The following is a 16,533-nucleotide window of genomic DNA, read 5'->3' as shown; positions in this document are numbered from 1 at the left end:
CAGAATCCTTATGGACAGACGAGCCTGGTGGGCTACAGTCCATGCAGTCACAAAGAGTTGGGCATGACTGAGAGACTAAGCACACACACAGTGAGAATGCAGAAACTGTGTTAACAGGCACTGTGCTTGGGAAGGAGGGACACTTTTACTCCTCTTTTAGGTCTTTCTACACGTGGCTAGAGCAAATGCATGGGCTGAGGGTGATCTCCACAAGGCAGCCGTGAGCAGTGGTGTGAAGTGAGATAATTCCCTGACCAGGAATTGAACTGAGGCAGCCTGGACATGAAAACCACAATCAGAGAAAGCGGACCAAAATGATCACATGGATCACAGTCTTGTGCAGCTCAGTGAAGCTGAGCCATGCCATGCAGGGCCACCCAAGATGGATGGGTCATGGTGGAGAGTTCTGACAAAACGTGGTCCACTGGAGAAAGGAATATCCTTGCCTCGACAACCCCATGAATAGTGCTAGGCTTCTCAGGTAGCACTAGTGGTAAAGAACCCACCTTGCCAATTCAGGAGACTTAAGAGAACGCAGGTCGGAGACTTAAGAGGATCTGTTGGGACGATCCCCTGGAAAAGAAAATGGCAACCCACCCCAATATCTTGCCTGGAGAATCCCATGGAATGAAGAGCCTTGTGGGCTCTTCCATAGTATCACACAGAGTCAGACATGACTGAAGTGACTTAGCACAGCACAGCTCATCCTTGCCTCAAGAACCCCATGAACAGTATGAAAAAGTAAAAAGATTTGACACCAGAAGATGAGCTCCCCCAGCTTCAGTTCAGTTCAGTCGCTCAGTCGTGTCCGACTCTGCAACTCCATGAATCGCAGCACGCCAGGCCTCCCTGTCTATCACCAACTCCAGGAGTTCACTCAGACTCACGTCCATTGAGTCAGTGATGCCATCCAGCCATCTCATCCTCTGTCGTCCCCTTCTCCTCCTGCCCCCAATCCCTCCTAGCATCAGAGTCTTTTCCAATGAGTCAACTCTTTGCATGAGGTGGCCAAAGTACTGGAGTTTCAGCTTTAGCATCATTCCTTCCAAAGAAATCCCGGGCTGATCTCCTTCAGAATGGACTGGTTGGATCTCCTTGCAGTCCCAGGGACTCTCAAGAGTCATCTCCAACACCACAGTTCAAGCATCAATCCTTCAGCGCTCAGCTTTCTTCACAGCTTGGTAGTTGTCCAATATGTTACTGGGCAACAGCAGAGAGATAGCTCCAGAAAGAATGAAGAGGCTGGTCCAAAGCAGAAATGACACCCGGTTCTGGATGTGTCTGGTGGTGAAAGTAAAGTCCAATGCTGTACAGAACAATACTGCATAGGAACCTGGAATGTTAGGTCCATAAATCATGGTAAATTGGAGGTCATCAAGCAGGAGATGGCAAGAGTGAACATTGACATTTTAGAAATCAGCAAACTAAAATGGACTGGAATGGGTGAATTTAATTCAGATGGCCATTATATCTACTACTGTGGGCAAGAATCCCTTAGAAGAAATGCAATAGCCCTCGTAGTCAACAAGAGTCTGAAATGCAGTACTTGGGTGCAGTCTCAAAAATGACAGAATGATCTCGGTTCATTTCCAAGGCAAACCATTCAACATCACAGTAACCCAAGTCTATGCTCCAACCACTAATACTAAAGAAGCTGAAGTTGAACAGTTCTATGAAGACCTCCAAGACCTTCTAGAACTAACACCAAAAAACAAAAAAAAATGTACTTTTTATCATAGGGGATTGGAATGCAAAAGCAGGAAGTCAAGAGATACCTGGAGTAATAGGTAAGTTTGGCCTTGGAGTACAAAGTGAGGCAGGGTAACGACTAACAGAGTTTTGCCAAGAGAACACACAGTCAGAGCAAATACCCTTTTCCAACAACACAAGAGAAGACTCTACATATGGACATCAACAGATGGTCAATACTGAAATCAGATTGATTATATTCTTTGTAGTCAAAGATGGAGAAGCTCTATGCAGTCAGCAAAAACAAGACCCGGAGCTGACTGTGGCTCTGATCATGAACTCCTTATTACAAAATTCAGGCTTAAATTGAATTAAGTAGTGTAAACCACTAGGCCATTCAGGTAAGACCTAAATCAAATCCTTTATCATTATTCAGTGGAGGTGATAGATTCAAGGGATTAGATCTGATAGACAGAATGCCCGAAGAACTATGGCAGGAGGCTCATAACATAGTACAGGAGGCAGTACCAAAACCATCCCAAAGAAATGCAAGAAGGCAAACGATTGTCTGAAGAGGCCTTTGTCTGAGAAGATACATAGCTGAGAAAAGAAGAGAAGTGAAAGGCAAAGGAGAAAGGTAAATATATACCCAACTGAATGCAGAGTTCCAGAGAACAGCTAAGAGAGAAGAAAGCCTTCTTAAGTGAACAATGCAAAGAAAGAGGAAAATAGTAGAATAGGAAGGACTAGCGATCTCTTCAAGAAAACTAGAGATACCAAGGAACATTTCATGCAAAGACATGCACAATAAAGGACAAGAATAGCAAGGACCTAGCAGAAGCAGAAAATATTGAGAAGAGGTGGCAAGAATTCACAGAACTGTACAAAAAAGGTCTTCATAACCCGGATAACTCTGATGGTGTGGTCAATCACGTAGAGTCAGACAGCCTGGAGTGTGAAGTCAAGTGGGCATTATGAAGCATTATTATGAACAAGGGCTTCCCTGGTGGCTCAGCTGGTAAAGAATCCGCCTGCAATGCAGAATGTGAATGTGAAGTCACTCAGTCATGTCCGACTCTTTGTGACCCCACGGATGGTAGCCTACCAGGCTCCGCGACCCATGGGATTTTCCAGGCAAGAATACTGGAGTGGGCTGCCATTTTCTTCTCCAGGGGATCTTTCCAACCCAGGGATCGAACCCGGGTCTCCTGCGTTGCAGACAGACACTTTACCATCTGAGCCACTAGGGAAGCTACCTGGGTTCAATCCCTTGATTGGGAACATCCCCACTCCAGTATTCTTGCCTAGAGAATCCCCATGGACAGAGGAGCCTGGTGGGCTACAGTCCACGGGGTCACAAAGAGTCAGACACAACTGAGCAACAAAGCAGCTAGTGGAGGTGATGGAATTCCAGCTGAGCTATTTCAAATCCTAAAGGATGATGCTGTTAAAGTGCTGCACTCACTATGCCAGCAAATTTGGAAAACTCAGCAGTGGCCACAGGACTGGAAAAGGACAGTTTTCATTCCACTCCCAAAGAAAGGCAATGCCAAAGAATGTTCAAACTACCGCACAATTGCACTAGTTTCACATGCTAGCAAGGTAACACTCAAAATCTTTTAAGTTAGAGTTTAACAGTATGTGAACCAAGAACTTCCAGATGGAAGTTCTGGACTTAGACAAGGCAGAGGAACCAGAGATCAAATTGGCAACATCTGATGGATCATAATAAAAGCAAGGCAATTCCAGAAAAACATCTACTTCTGCTTCATTGACTACAGTAAAGTCTTTGTGTGGATCACAACAGAGGAAAATTCTTAAAGAGATGGGAATAGCACTGTGGACAGTGACTGCAGTCAGGAAATTCAGATACTTGCGCCTTGAAAGAAAAGTTATGACAAACCTTGACAGCATATTCAAAAGCACAGACATCACTTTGCCAACAAAAGTTCATATAATTGGAACTATGGTTTTTCCAGTAGTCACATAGGGATGTGACAGTTGGATTCTAAAGAAGGCTGAGCACCAAAGTTGATGCTTTCAAACTGTGGTGCTGGAGTAGACTCTTGGGTGTCCCTTGGACAGCAAGGAGGTCAAACCAGTCAATCCTGAAGGAAATCAATGCTGAACATTCATTGGAAGGACTGACGCTAAAGCTGAAGCTCCAATACTTTGGCCACCTGATGTGAAGAGTCAACTCATTGGAAATGACCCTGATGCTGGGAAAGACTGAGGGCAAGAGGAGAAGGGGGTGACAGGATGAGACGGTTGTGTTAGGTAGTTAGAATAGGAAAAAGGAGTCCAAAATGGTGGTATCGAAAAGAAGCACAAAAGCCCTCGAAAAGGGAAAAAAGAAAAAATCCACAGACCAGAGTGAGAACCTCAGATGAAACAAACATGCCCTCTTCCTGGCTAGTCCTAATTTGCATAGTGTGGGCGGGGGCAAAAGGGTGGGGGGAGGAGAAAAAACGTATAAAACAATAGGGAGCCAAGATGGGTTGAGACCTCTCCTTTGGGGTCGGCCTGCCCTCAATGCCTCAAGAGTGTACTATCCTTTGTTTACTGAATAAACTCTGAGGTGTAACTGAGCTGTCACACTGGTTCACCATTTCAAATCTTTGTTGAGGCAAGACAGAACCGAGGAAATTATACACTATCCCAACAGTTGGATGGCATCACTGACTCAACGGATCTAACTTTGAGCAAACTCGGGGAAACAGTGAAGGACAGAGAAGCCTGGTGTGCTGTGGTCCATGACATTGTAAAGAGTTGGACACGACTTAGAGACTGAATAACAACAAAGCCTGGATGAAAACCAGGAATCCTAGCCATCAAACCAACAAAAGCTAGAGGCTAGAAGCTAGTTTTCCCTGGATCTTTGCCCCAGTGAAAAATGGATTTATCACTGAGGCAAAACTGTAAATGCAGATATTATACAAAGTTCACTTTTAGAAACATAGCACAAGTGGGAGAGCACAGAGAGAAATTAAGACAGGTAAAGCAGAGACGCACACCCAGAGGGAAATGATGTGGGCGTCCCCGCTGGTGAGGAACACAGAAAAGAGGCTGTGCTGTGCTTAGTCCCTCAGTCCTGTCCAACTCTCCAACTCCATGGACTTGCAGCCCTCAAGGCTCCTCTGTCCATGGGGATTTCTCCAGGCAAGAATACTGGAGTGGGTTGCCATGCCCTCCTCCAGGGGATCTTCCCAACCCAGGGACTGAACCCAGGTCTCCTGCATTCCAGGTGAATTCTTTACTGTCTGAGCCCCCAAGGAATCCCATTGACCTGGAATCACTACATGCTTCCCTTTGCTTCTCCACTTCCTTCTCTAGCTCAGGCCTCCTTGCCTCCTTCTCTTCTATACTCTATTGAGTAGCCAGACCATGTTTATCTAGACTTAAAGATGGAAATTTGGAAAACTCAGCAGTGACCACAGGACTGGAAAAGGTCAGTTTTCATTCCAATCCCAAAGAAAGGCAATGCCAAAGAAGGCTCAAACTACCGCACAATTGCACTCATCTCAAACGCTAGTAAAGTAATGCTCACATTTCTCCAAGCCAGGCTTCGGCAATATGTGAACTGTGAACATCCAGATGTTCAAGCTGGTTTTAGAAAAGGCAGAGGAACCAGAGATCAAATTGCCAACATCTGCTGGATCATGGAAAAAGCAAGAGAGTTCCAGAAAAACATCTATTTCTGCTTTATTGACTATGCCAAAGCCTTTGACTGTGTGGATCACAATAAACTGTGGAAAATTCTGAAAGAGATGGGAATACCAGAGTACCTGACCTGCCTCCTGAGAAACCTGTATACAGATCAGGAAGCAACAGTTAGAACTGGACATGGAACAGACTGGTTCCAAATAGGAAGAGGAGTACGTAAAGCCTGTATATTGTCACCATGCTTATTTAACTTATATGCAGAGTACATCATGAGAAACGCTGGGCTGGAGGAAACACAGGCTAGAATCAAAATTGCCAGGAGAAAAATCAGTAACCTCAGATATGCAGATGACACCACCCTTATGGCAGAAAGTGAAGAACTAAAGAGCCTCTTGATGAAAGAGTAGAGTGAAAAAGTTGGCTTAAAACTCAACATTCAGAAAACTAAGATCATGGCATCTGGTCCCATCATTTCATGGCAAATAGATGGGGAAACAGTGGCTGATTTTATTTTTCTGGACTCCAAAATCACTGTGGATGGTGACTGCAGCCATTAATTAATTTAAAAATTAAAATTAATTAAATTAAAATTCCTTCCTTGCTCCTTGGAAAGAAATTTATGACCAACCTAGACAGCATATTAAAAAGCAGAGACATTACTGTGCCAACAAAGGTCTGTCTAGTCAAGGCTATGGTTTTTCCAGTGGTCATGTATGGATGTAATAGTCTCCGGAATGCTATTAGTTAAGAAAATATAAAAATCACATGAAGCTCTCATGTATGGATGTGAGAGTTGGACTACAAAGAAAGCTGAGCGCAGAAGAATTGATGCTTTGAACTGTGGTGTTGGAGAAGACTCTTGAGAGTCCCTTGGACAGCAAGGAGATCCAACCAGTCCATCCTAAAGGAGATCAGTCCTGGGTGTTCATTGGAGGGATTGATGTTGAAACTGAAACTCCAATACTCTCGCCACCTGATGCGGAGAGCTGACTCATTTGCAAAGACCCCAATGATGGGAAAGACTGAGGGCAGGAGGAGAAGGGGACGACAGAGGATGAGATGGTTGGATGGCATCGCCGACACAATGGACATGGGTTTGGGTGGACTCTGGGAGTTGGTGATGGACAAGGAGGCCTGGCGCGCTGCAGTTCATGAGGTCACAGAGTCAGACATGACTGAGCAACTGAACTGAAACATGGAAAAGACCCTAATGCTGGAAAAGACTGACGGCAGAAGGGGGTGACAAAGGATGAGATGGTTGGATGGCATCACTGACTCAATGGACTTGAGTTTGAGCAAACTCTAGGAGATGTGAAGGACAGAGAAGCCTGGTGTGCTGCAGTACATGGGGTTGCAGAGTTGGAAACAACTTAGCAACTCATCAATGAAACATGTACCTGGGCTTCCCAGGGGGCTCAGTGGTTAATCCGCCAGCAACGCAGGAGACATGGGTTCGATCTCTGGGTCAGGAAGATCCCCTGGAAAAGGGAATGGCTACCCACTCTAGTATTCTCGTCTGGAGAATGCCCATGGACAGAGGAGCCCGCAGGGCTACAGCCCACAGGGTCGCAAAGTGTTGGACATGACTGCGCACACGTGCAATGCAAACATGTGTATAGGAGCACAGTTGTACTATTTCTGTTTATATTCTGAGAGCGTTGAAGGAAGGTTGTATATTAAGAACAAAATTTAAACTGGAAGTTAAAATTGTTTGTCTCTGGGCCAGGAAAACGGAATGCCTTTTTGGCAGTAGGATGTACTGACCCATAATATAAATTAGGATAAGACAAGAAGTATCACAAAGAAGTCATGCTGTAAGAGCCTGTAAGAGACCTAACCAAAGATTTACACAAACACATAGCCCAAGGCTGAGATGCTATTTCTACAACCTTTAGTATATGTGTGAAAGGATGAAGTTAAGTGAATTTTTCACTCCCTGCATATTTAGATAAAATCACAATGTGAAGTTACACAAATCTAGCAGTTCAGATTTCCTTCCAGGTGGAAGTAGTACTTTTATACACTATACTCAGCAAGCTCAGGGGAGTGGTGGTGGGGCTGGATCGATCGGCTTCACGCCTCACTGTGACAAGACTCCAGGAGGGTGTGGGTACAGACAGGCCACAAGCTGGCACAGCACCTCTGTACTTTTCACGGGCAACCCGTTGAAAAATATCCAATGGGAGGTGAGATGCTGGGATTCTAGAAATCATCTTGTAAGTCCAGAAAACTCATAAATGAATTTGCCATCTCCAAGTCTATTCTATATTAAGGCTGAGGTAGGGTATTGATTTTCTTCTAAATCCTGATGCATTATGTTAAATGAGGAATTCAGAAACCACAGAACCCTCCAAAAACACCAAGCTTACACAAAGCCTCAACACCAACAATGATAAAGTTACCTTAAATATTATGTGTAATGACACCAAATGGTAGTGACCACACCCAGAAAAAATTTGAGTAAGAATTTATTACATTTACTTAAAGGATTAGAGCTGATATATAAGAGAACATTTAGTTATGTCAACATAAAAACAATAGCTGTAGTTATGATATGCACATGCAATTCATTCTGCAAAAGTAAAAATACACACTACTCTTTCTAGACAAGCCTTCTATATGAAGTTAGAGTAGGTCAAGGTCAAAGGGCAAGTGAACTTGAAAGGATTGCACTTATAATTAAATGGGACATAGCCAGGGTATAAAGAGGAGACATACCTAATGCTAAACACTGTATTGCAGAACTAGCAAATTGCACACTTATTTTTAGAGTATACTATTCAACATACATATATACTAAGACTAAAGAAATTTCAAATATCCACCTTTAAATTATCCCTTTATTTCTGACATATCACATTTTGATAGTCATGTAATAGCATTTGAAATATGTAGTTATCATTGTCAAAGCTTATGTTTAAGGGATAAAAGGTCTGTAAGATCTACCGCCATTGGCCTCAAATGCACTTTCATCATGATCTATCAAGTGTAAAAAAGAACTGGGTAATTAAGTTAAACTAACCTGCTTTAACTACAAAAAGCCTTTAAAAATTTAGGAACAAATATGTAACAAAAGAGCTCATCCAGAGCCACCTTTTCATTTTTAATGCAATGTATATTAGAATATCATGTGAATACATGTACAAGTAGAATATACAATGAAAAAAGAATAGACTGACTCCAAAGATCAGTATTTGGATTTGGAAAGTTTTGACTTGCATCTAAATTCTGCTTATAAATAGCCTGAAAGGAACTGCTATCAAGGACCAGTCTAAAGAACTAGGCTGTTAAGTTTGCTGGTTTAAAATTTCTTAAACCTAAATATCTTGCCATTGTATGGCTTCATATTCTTTTAGTTTACAAAAAAAGTGCAAAAAAATTTTAAAAGTAATCCTAGAGGGCAAAAGAATCGAATATAGCCTACAACAAAGTTATCCCAGTATTTTTAAACAACTGAACTTTTAAGTTTTATGTAGCTTATTATGTTGACATTTTACCCATTTCAACAAACAGAAGTATAAGGTATATAATTTGTTCTTGACACCAGAGGAAGAGATTGGTGTGGAATATGATGGAATAGAGGAAGAGCTTTCCTACTTGATTTATAGTCAATACATGCCAGTTAACAGAAATATTTTAGGGAATGATACTATATAATTATCTACTTCTAAATTTATGTCATGATTATTTAACTACTTAACTATGTGAGCAGAAAAAAGACATCTTTTTAAAACCTGATATTTATAGAGCTATTTTAGATGTTCCACTTTAAATGTGAATTTTCATAGATAAATGTTTTCACAATAAACTAGGGTCACTGGATGACTTCACATGTTAAAAAAAAAATCTCTCATCAAAGAAAAAGGCTGAAGTTAAACAACTAGGTGAAGAACACATGAACACAACACACGTGAATGACTCTGCCTTCTCCCTTGTTTCTACTGATGTGTTGGGTATATTCCCCAGCGATGAATGATCCATGTTAAAAAAAGGATTAAACTGTAAGGTTTTAGTAGGTTTGAAGTCTGATAGTTTTCTATGAGTTATTTAGCTTCGTGCTTTTATGAAGGATGAGGGTAAGGTATCAAAGACACCAGTAATGAATAATCAAATTACAGTAACAACAAATGTAACATATGCTTGATTATTATTTTCAATCTTACAAGAGGGTAACTGCATCACTATCTTAAACATAGTCTAATTTTCACATAAATTAACCTAATTTCTCTGCTGACCTAAAGTATAATTCACATGTATCAAAACAGATTATTCTACGACATGCCTTATGAAAGTAACTTTCATAAGTTTCGTGACTGCTTTCCTCTTTTGGGGCAAAGATGTATATAAATATTTCCTGAATGAATTTTTGCACAGTATCCAAACATCCACTTAATATGCCTGAAGTGCTTTTGCGGTTAGAGGGCATTCACTCACTGCACCATGTTGTATGTTAAGTTTCAACATACAAATCTACTTATAATGATGTCCTTTCTTAAATAACTGTTTGTTCTCATTCCTTTAGATCGTGAGTTCACATTTTATAATTTCTCTCCCCCCATGTATAATCATTACACTAAAATGTTCTTCACGACACTGCTGTTTGTTAGGAGGAAGGTCAGAGCTAAACATGGTTATAACAACACGACCACTTATTTTGAGGAAATGAAAAAAATGTAGTAGATATAAATTTGTTGACATTTAGCAAGACCAATCCTTTCCTGATATGGACCAGCCTTTGATGGTCAACTTAAATGGTGGTGGTGCTATTACCTTGTAGAGTGTGAGTTTGGGGTCTGTCCCTACTTTTCCTCATAATTCTGACAGTCTACCAGTCTCATGTTGGTTTTGCGTAAAGAAGAACTGGATATATCAGAATACAGCATCTGCTCTCACAAAGACCATATATGTGAAAGAACTCTGACTTGTTAGGCAAGAATACAAAGGATAAAGCGTAACAGGAAATCTACTGTGAACAATACTGATGAGAGGGCAGTGAGCAGACTTACATCTCAACTGTAAATGTGCACTAAAATTTCTCAACCTTTTATTCTTCAATAACCTCTGCAAATATTTTAAGTTGCCCTGGCTTTTGTATCTTAAATATGGCAGAGAAACAAACTTACTTGATAGCAGTAGTCAATACATGATCTATTTCTTCTTACGTACTCAGCCCCTGGCTTTAGCCCTGCCTCCTTGTCAAGGTGGTGGGTAGAGGATAACGTGAATGTGAAAGTGAGTTTAGCACTAAACTCTGGAGGCTCAACTCACTTTCCCCCTGAAGAAGAGAACATGTGGGAAGAGGTTTAAAATATTCCTAATCATCATGTAGAACTAAGTTCCACCTACCTCAGGACTGGCAGACATTCTCTTCATTAAGTGCCTCTACAATAAGGATATTTGCTAACTGTGATACTTACTAAGATCAATATGTACATTTTGGGGGTGGTGTTTTGTTTTGGTGAGTATCGCCCAAGTCCTATAACTTACTAGTCTGCTTCAGATACCTACTAGGAAAAAAAAAAAAAACCTCAATCTTGGCCTACTGAAAAACAGAGTATTAAGTCAAAACACATTTTAAGGTGAAGATATATTGTATAAAGTGCTTAATCAACCAAATTATCTGATGTCTTAAAAAGAAAGGTCAATAAAGTTTATATATAGGTATAGAATGTTTGAGATCGTTTGTCATATTCATTCCTAGCTCTTATCTGGACACACTGCTGAGTTTGTGGACTGTATCTTCAAAGGCTGTCAATAACAATAGAAAGCAAATGTTTGAAAATTTACTTATTGATTGTCTAATATTCAAAAATTAATATTTTTATTTTGCTGTGTTAAAACAGAATTCCTTTTCTCCAGCAACTGGCAGAGTCACTACCAATGGAAAAGGATTAATATCTTACATGTTGGTATGATTATAAATGACCCAAATTTTTTCTGGCAGACAACAAAAGCTGGGCTCATATTAGTTGTATCATCTGGATTCTTTTTAAATTATGTTGTCAGCTAAAGTAGAGGGTCTAAGACCTTGCTCCTCTAATTTTTGTTAATTCTCTCCCTAAGATTTGATATTCAATGACTATTCTCATTAAAATCAGTATAGCTGTTTATGACTAGCTTTAACTTAAATACCCTCTGTTTTCTAGATAGCAAAACAAAAAGTTTCACTTTATAAATTTTAGATAAGCTTTGTTTTTCTTCAGTGCAAACATCCTGAAACAGCACAAAGTCATTCAGCTTTTCAGAGGATGAAGTCAGTTTATGTAGTGCTTAAAGTTGAATCCCAGATATACTGGGATGGAAAAAGCCCATGTGGCAGGACAGTACATTCTTGTCCTTAAGGGCAAATGATCATCTTCAGCGAGTGAAGATCTGAAATCACAGATAAAGTATTTTTAGCTTTACTTTACAGGTATTTCCGAAGATGTAACAGGAGCTGGTTTTTCACTGAGGCATGTAGCCACCTCGTCTCACAGTCTGTGGTAAGTAACTTTTAGGCATTCCTTCATCAACTGCAGCCTCCATCCCAACTGTTTCAAATCTCTCTACTTGTCCCTCAATGCCTGGACCAAAAGCATCCACTGCAGGAACTTCCTGAAACATTTTCATTTTCCCAGATCCATAGGGCTGTGAAATATGATCTGAAATCTGCTGCTGTTTAAGTCTAACAAAATCTTCTTCATTGACTGAGGAAACTTGCTGTGACCTTTCAAAATGTGAAATATCTGGACTGGTTTCATGTTGACTGCAGTTTTGTTTGAAATACCGCTGCCTGGGCAGAATGCCATCACTGCCATCTACATTATCTACCAGCTGTAAATCTTCTGGCCGTTCTTCGGAATCTAACAAGGGCTGGGTGGACTCAGATCTTGAGAAGACTTGGACTGATGGTACCTGGTGTCTATAGCCACTGTGTACCACTGTGGAATACTGGACAGTGCTTGAAGTGTTCTGTGCAGATTCATTTTCATCACTGCTAGAAATGCTTGGCCTAGAAGATGACATGCACGAAGACCCTCCAATACCACTACTGTGTCCTTCAGTATTAACTTTTTCTTTCTTGAATAGGTCCAAAGATTTTAGATCATCTGGGAAAGGCTTTTTGTCATTTGCTTCTATTTCCACAACACTTACATCAGTGAAATTGCCATCTGGATACATTTGATCTTTTGAATTAAAATGCTAAGGAAGACAGAAAATTAATTATTACCTGTGATACACATTCATTTAGAAAATCTGAAATAATTATATATAACATATTACTTAAAAGTCACAAAATGCATCTCTGAAACTCCTCAGTAACTTAATAGTGCAAAGATAATCTATATCACTAAGTCACTGCTAACTACTTGAATCATGGATTTTGTGAAATTTGTCTGAAAGGTAAGAATTAGACTGCATTTCCTCAGAATTCCAAATCAATATTGTCGGGGTGTTAACATTTTTATAAACTAACCAACTCGATGGACATAAATTTGAGCAAACTCCAGAAGATAGTGAAGGACAGGAAAGCCTGGTGTGCTGCAGTCCATGGGGTTGCAAAGAGTCGGATACGACTTAGGGACTGAACAACAGTAACAAAAGTCTAGAAGTAAAATTTCATACTTCATGCCTAGTCTAGGCAGCCTAGGATTAACTGGATAGAAAAATGAAGAAAACATTAAGAAAAATCAAACTCAGGTTTCATAGGTTATGAAGGACTGTCAGAAGTAAAAAATACAAATAATCTTTCCTTTAAGGAAATCTAAGAAATTTATTATAGGCTTCCAGAAGTCATTTAATCATATTAAAATCATAGACCTTAAATTTGATTTTAATATACAATCTAAAATGCTTATCTTACAACAGAATTATCACATAGCTGTATTAAAACACTAGGCTTTCAACTTAGAAGTTCAGTCAAATATTTTTAATGTATACTAAACAGAATTAGGAATATAAAGACAAATATGCTATGGTGATAATAAACTCCTAGAATATGCAAGCGCTATTTTTAATTTTGACTAAAATTCTAATTTATGTACTATTTTATTTTCATTTACTTTTCAATTTAGCCCGATTATTTTTTGCTTGAACTCTACAAATATATCATAATACACTCGTGTATTCTAAGTAGTCAGAAATATTTTTTCTTACCCTTGGAGGTGTGTGAGGTGACCACTGGGCAATATGACTCTTTGAAGGATCTGGAACATTAGGCCAGATGTGTTTTTTAATTCTGGAGAGGAAAGAAATACTGCTTATGGAGAACCGCTTGTAATACACGTGATCATCTAAATCTTAAGAATAAAACCAACTAAACAAAAAATACCTACTGTACTCCAAAGCTAACAAAAACATCATTTTTCTTGTAACCAACAGAATAAAATACTATTTAAAAATGCATAACGATCTGAATCTTTATCCTTAAAAGAAAAACTGATTATAAGACTAAAGCTGGTAATCAGTATTCAATTTTTTAAAATCTCTGAAATCAAATTCTGCAATAAAAACCACTTAAAAGCTTTAGCCAGGGGTACAAAACATTGTGGCACACCTTCTCTGCAAAACAAAAACCCCAAAATGTTCAATTTCCAACTAAAATAATTCAGACAATGATAAATTATCACACTGGTACAAGATAAAATATGATTTTTCACAAGGAAGAAAAGGCCAACATAAAAATAATTAATTCAAGATATCCTTCATCAAAAACCTATTTAAATATGTTTAATATAGTACCTACCACAACATTAGACATTCACAAGTGTATGTAAGTACACAGGAAATGAGTCACCTTGAGAATAAGTTCAAATAAAAAATAAAAATGGGTAGTAAGATCCTAACAGATTGTCCAGCAGGAACAACTATGAAATCTGGACATAACAGAAAAAGCAATAGAGTTAACAACCTAAATAAATTGACCAACCAAAAAAAAGGAATTCCTTGAAAGACACCAATTACTGAAACAGACTGGAAAAGAAAACTTTAATAGCTCTATACTTATAAAAAATTCAATTTGTAATAAAAAATCTCCCTACAAAGAAAAGAGAAGCCCCAGACAGCTTCACTTGTGAATTCCATTAGACATTTAAAGAGGAAATAACACAAACCCTATACAAACACTCCCAGAAAATTGAGGTAATATGTACTGATTAACTTTAAGAGGGCATTCATTTGATGAGATAATCAGTATTACCCTGAATCCAAAATTAAACAATGATACCACAAAAAAAGGACAAATCAATACCACTTCTTAACATAAAAATACAAAAACTGTTAGCACACCGAATCCAGCAAATTCCAAGTAATGCAAGATATAACATATGACAATCAATGATAAAATTCACCATATTTATGAAAGGAAAAAAAAATCATAAGCTCATTTCAACAGATGCAGAAAAAGCATTAGACAGAATTAAATACCCATTCATGACAAAAACTCTTAGCAAAAGAGAAATACAAGAAACTCCTCAACTTACAGCTAATATAACATGCAATAGTGTTAAGAGTGAATGCTCCAAAAAAAAAAGAGTGAATGCTCTCTCCCCTAAGATTGGGAAGAATGGAAAGATGCTGGCTCTTAACACTTCTATTCAACATTGTACTTACTGAAGGTCTGAGCCAGTAGAAAAAGAAAAATAACTAAAAGTATAAAGACTGGAATAACCATCTTTACTTGCAGGCAGCATGACTGTATATGCAGAAAGTCCTATGGAATCTAAAAAGTGACTACAATAAATTAATTTATCAAGATCTCAGTATATAAGATCAATATGCTTAAAAGGATCAATTTTCAATATACCAGCAATGAACAACTAGAAAATAAAAACATGTAAATTCCATTTATAACAGCATAAAAAAATATTTAGGAAGGAATAAATTTAACATAGCCTGAAGACTACGAAACACTGCAAAAGGAAACAAGAAATGTACCATGTTCATGTACTGAAAGATGTATGTGACTCATGAACATGTGAACTCATGTTTACACTGCATTTTCCCCTAAACTGATGTATAGATTCAATAAAATTCCACTAAAAATTCTAACAGATTTTTAAGGGAAATTTATAAGCTGATAATTCTATATGAAAAGGCAAAGAACCTAGAAAAAATAATTTTGAAAAAAAAAAAAGAATACTGGAGGAATTCTGCCACCCGGTCTTATTGAAAGAGAAGTCACTTAGTTGTGTCTGACTCTTTGCAGCCCCGTGGACTGTAGCCCACCAGGCTCCTCTATCCATGGATTTCTCCAGGCCAAGAATACTGGAGTGGGTTGCCATTTCCTTCTCCAGGGGATCTTCCCGACCCAGGGATCGAACCCAGGTCTCCCGCATTGTAGGCAGACACTTTACCGTCTGAGCCACCAGGGAAGTCCCCAGTCTTATTGTAGAGCTATAATAAATCAAGACCATGTGGTATCAGCACCAATAGACATATATAACAAAGGAACAGGATTAAGAGTCCACAAACAGATCTAGACTTATACGAATAATTGATTTTGGTACAGGTTGAAGGCAATTCAACAGGAAAAGACAGTCTTTTTATAAATAATGCTGGAATGACTAAGTATCTATGGAAAAAATTCTTTAACCTGACTTCACACCATGCACAGAAATTTATTCTAAACAGATCACAGCACAGGGTTAAAATCATTAAATTTCTAGAGGAAAATATACGCGAACATATTTGTGACACTTGGGTAAGCAAAGACTTCATAAAAAGGACATAAAATCAACAACCATTAAAAAATAAAAACCCTAACAAAATGGACTTGATCAAAATTAAACACTTTTGCTTTTCTGAAATCACAGTTAAGAAACCAAAAAGTCCAGAATTTGCAAAACATATGTGACAAAAAATTTGTAACAAGATATATAAAGAACTCTTAAAGCACAATATTAACAAATCACCCAATTTAAAAATGGGCGGAAGATTTCAAAACATATCACAAAAGAAGATGTAAGGTAGCACATGAAAATATCTATTACTAGTCCTCAGGGAAACAGATGTTACAATCACACTGAGATAGCACTATAAACCCCTGAGAAAGAACAGTTAAAATTAAAAACCTTGACAGTACAAAGAACTGGGGATGATATCGAGCAAATGGAACTTTTCACATTGCTGGTGGGAATACAAAATGATATGGCCACTTTGAAAAACAGTTTGACAGTTTCTTATAAAGTTAAATATGCATCC

General features: G+C 38.8%; 1 protein-coding gene across 4 annotated transcripts in view; it reads right to left on the bottom strand.

Moving 5' to 3' along the window:
• Positions 1-7,842: 7,842 nt before the first annotated feature.
• The window catches only part of IL6ST (interleukin 6 cytokine family signal transducer), a 41,902-nt gene continuing 33,211 nt past the window's right edge, over positions 7,843-16,533 (bottom strand). For all 4 annotated transcript variants that reach the window (XM_068990368.1, XM_068990369.1, XM_068990370.1 and 1 more), the window contains 2 exons: positions 13,489-13,570; positions 7,843-12,534 (listed from right to left, as the gene is read on the bottom strand). In XM_068990368.1, the coding sequence (XP_068846469.1) occupies positions 11,797-12,534; positions 13,489-13,570 (820 nt within the window). In that variant the 3' untranslated portion in view covers positions 7,843-11,796. The remainder of the gene's footprint in view (positions 12,535-13,488; positions 13,571-16,533) is intronic.

This window comes from Capricornis sumatraensis, chromosome 18 (genome assembly GCF_032405125.1).
Source record: "Capricornis sumatraensis isolate serow.1 chromosome 18, serow.2, whole genome shotgun sequence".
Lineage (NCBI taxonomy): Eukaryota > Metazoa > Chordata > Mammalia > Artiodactyla > Bovidae > Capricornis > Capricornis sumatraensis.
This window is presented reverse-complemented; position numbering and strand designations above follow the sequence as displayed.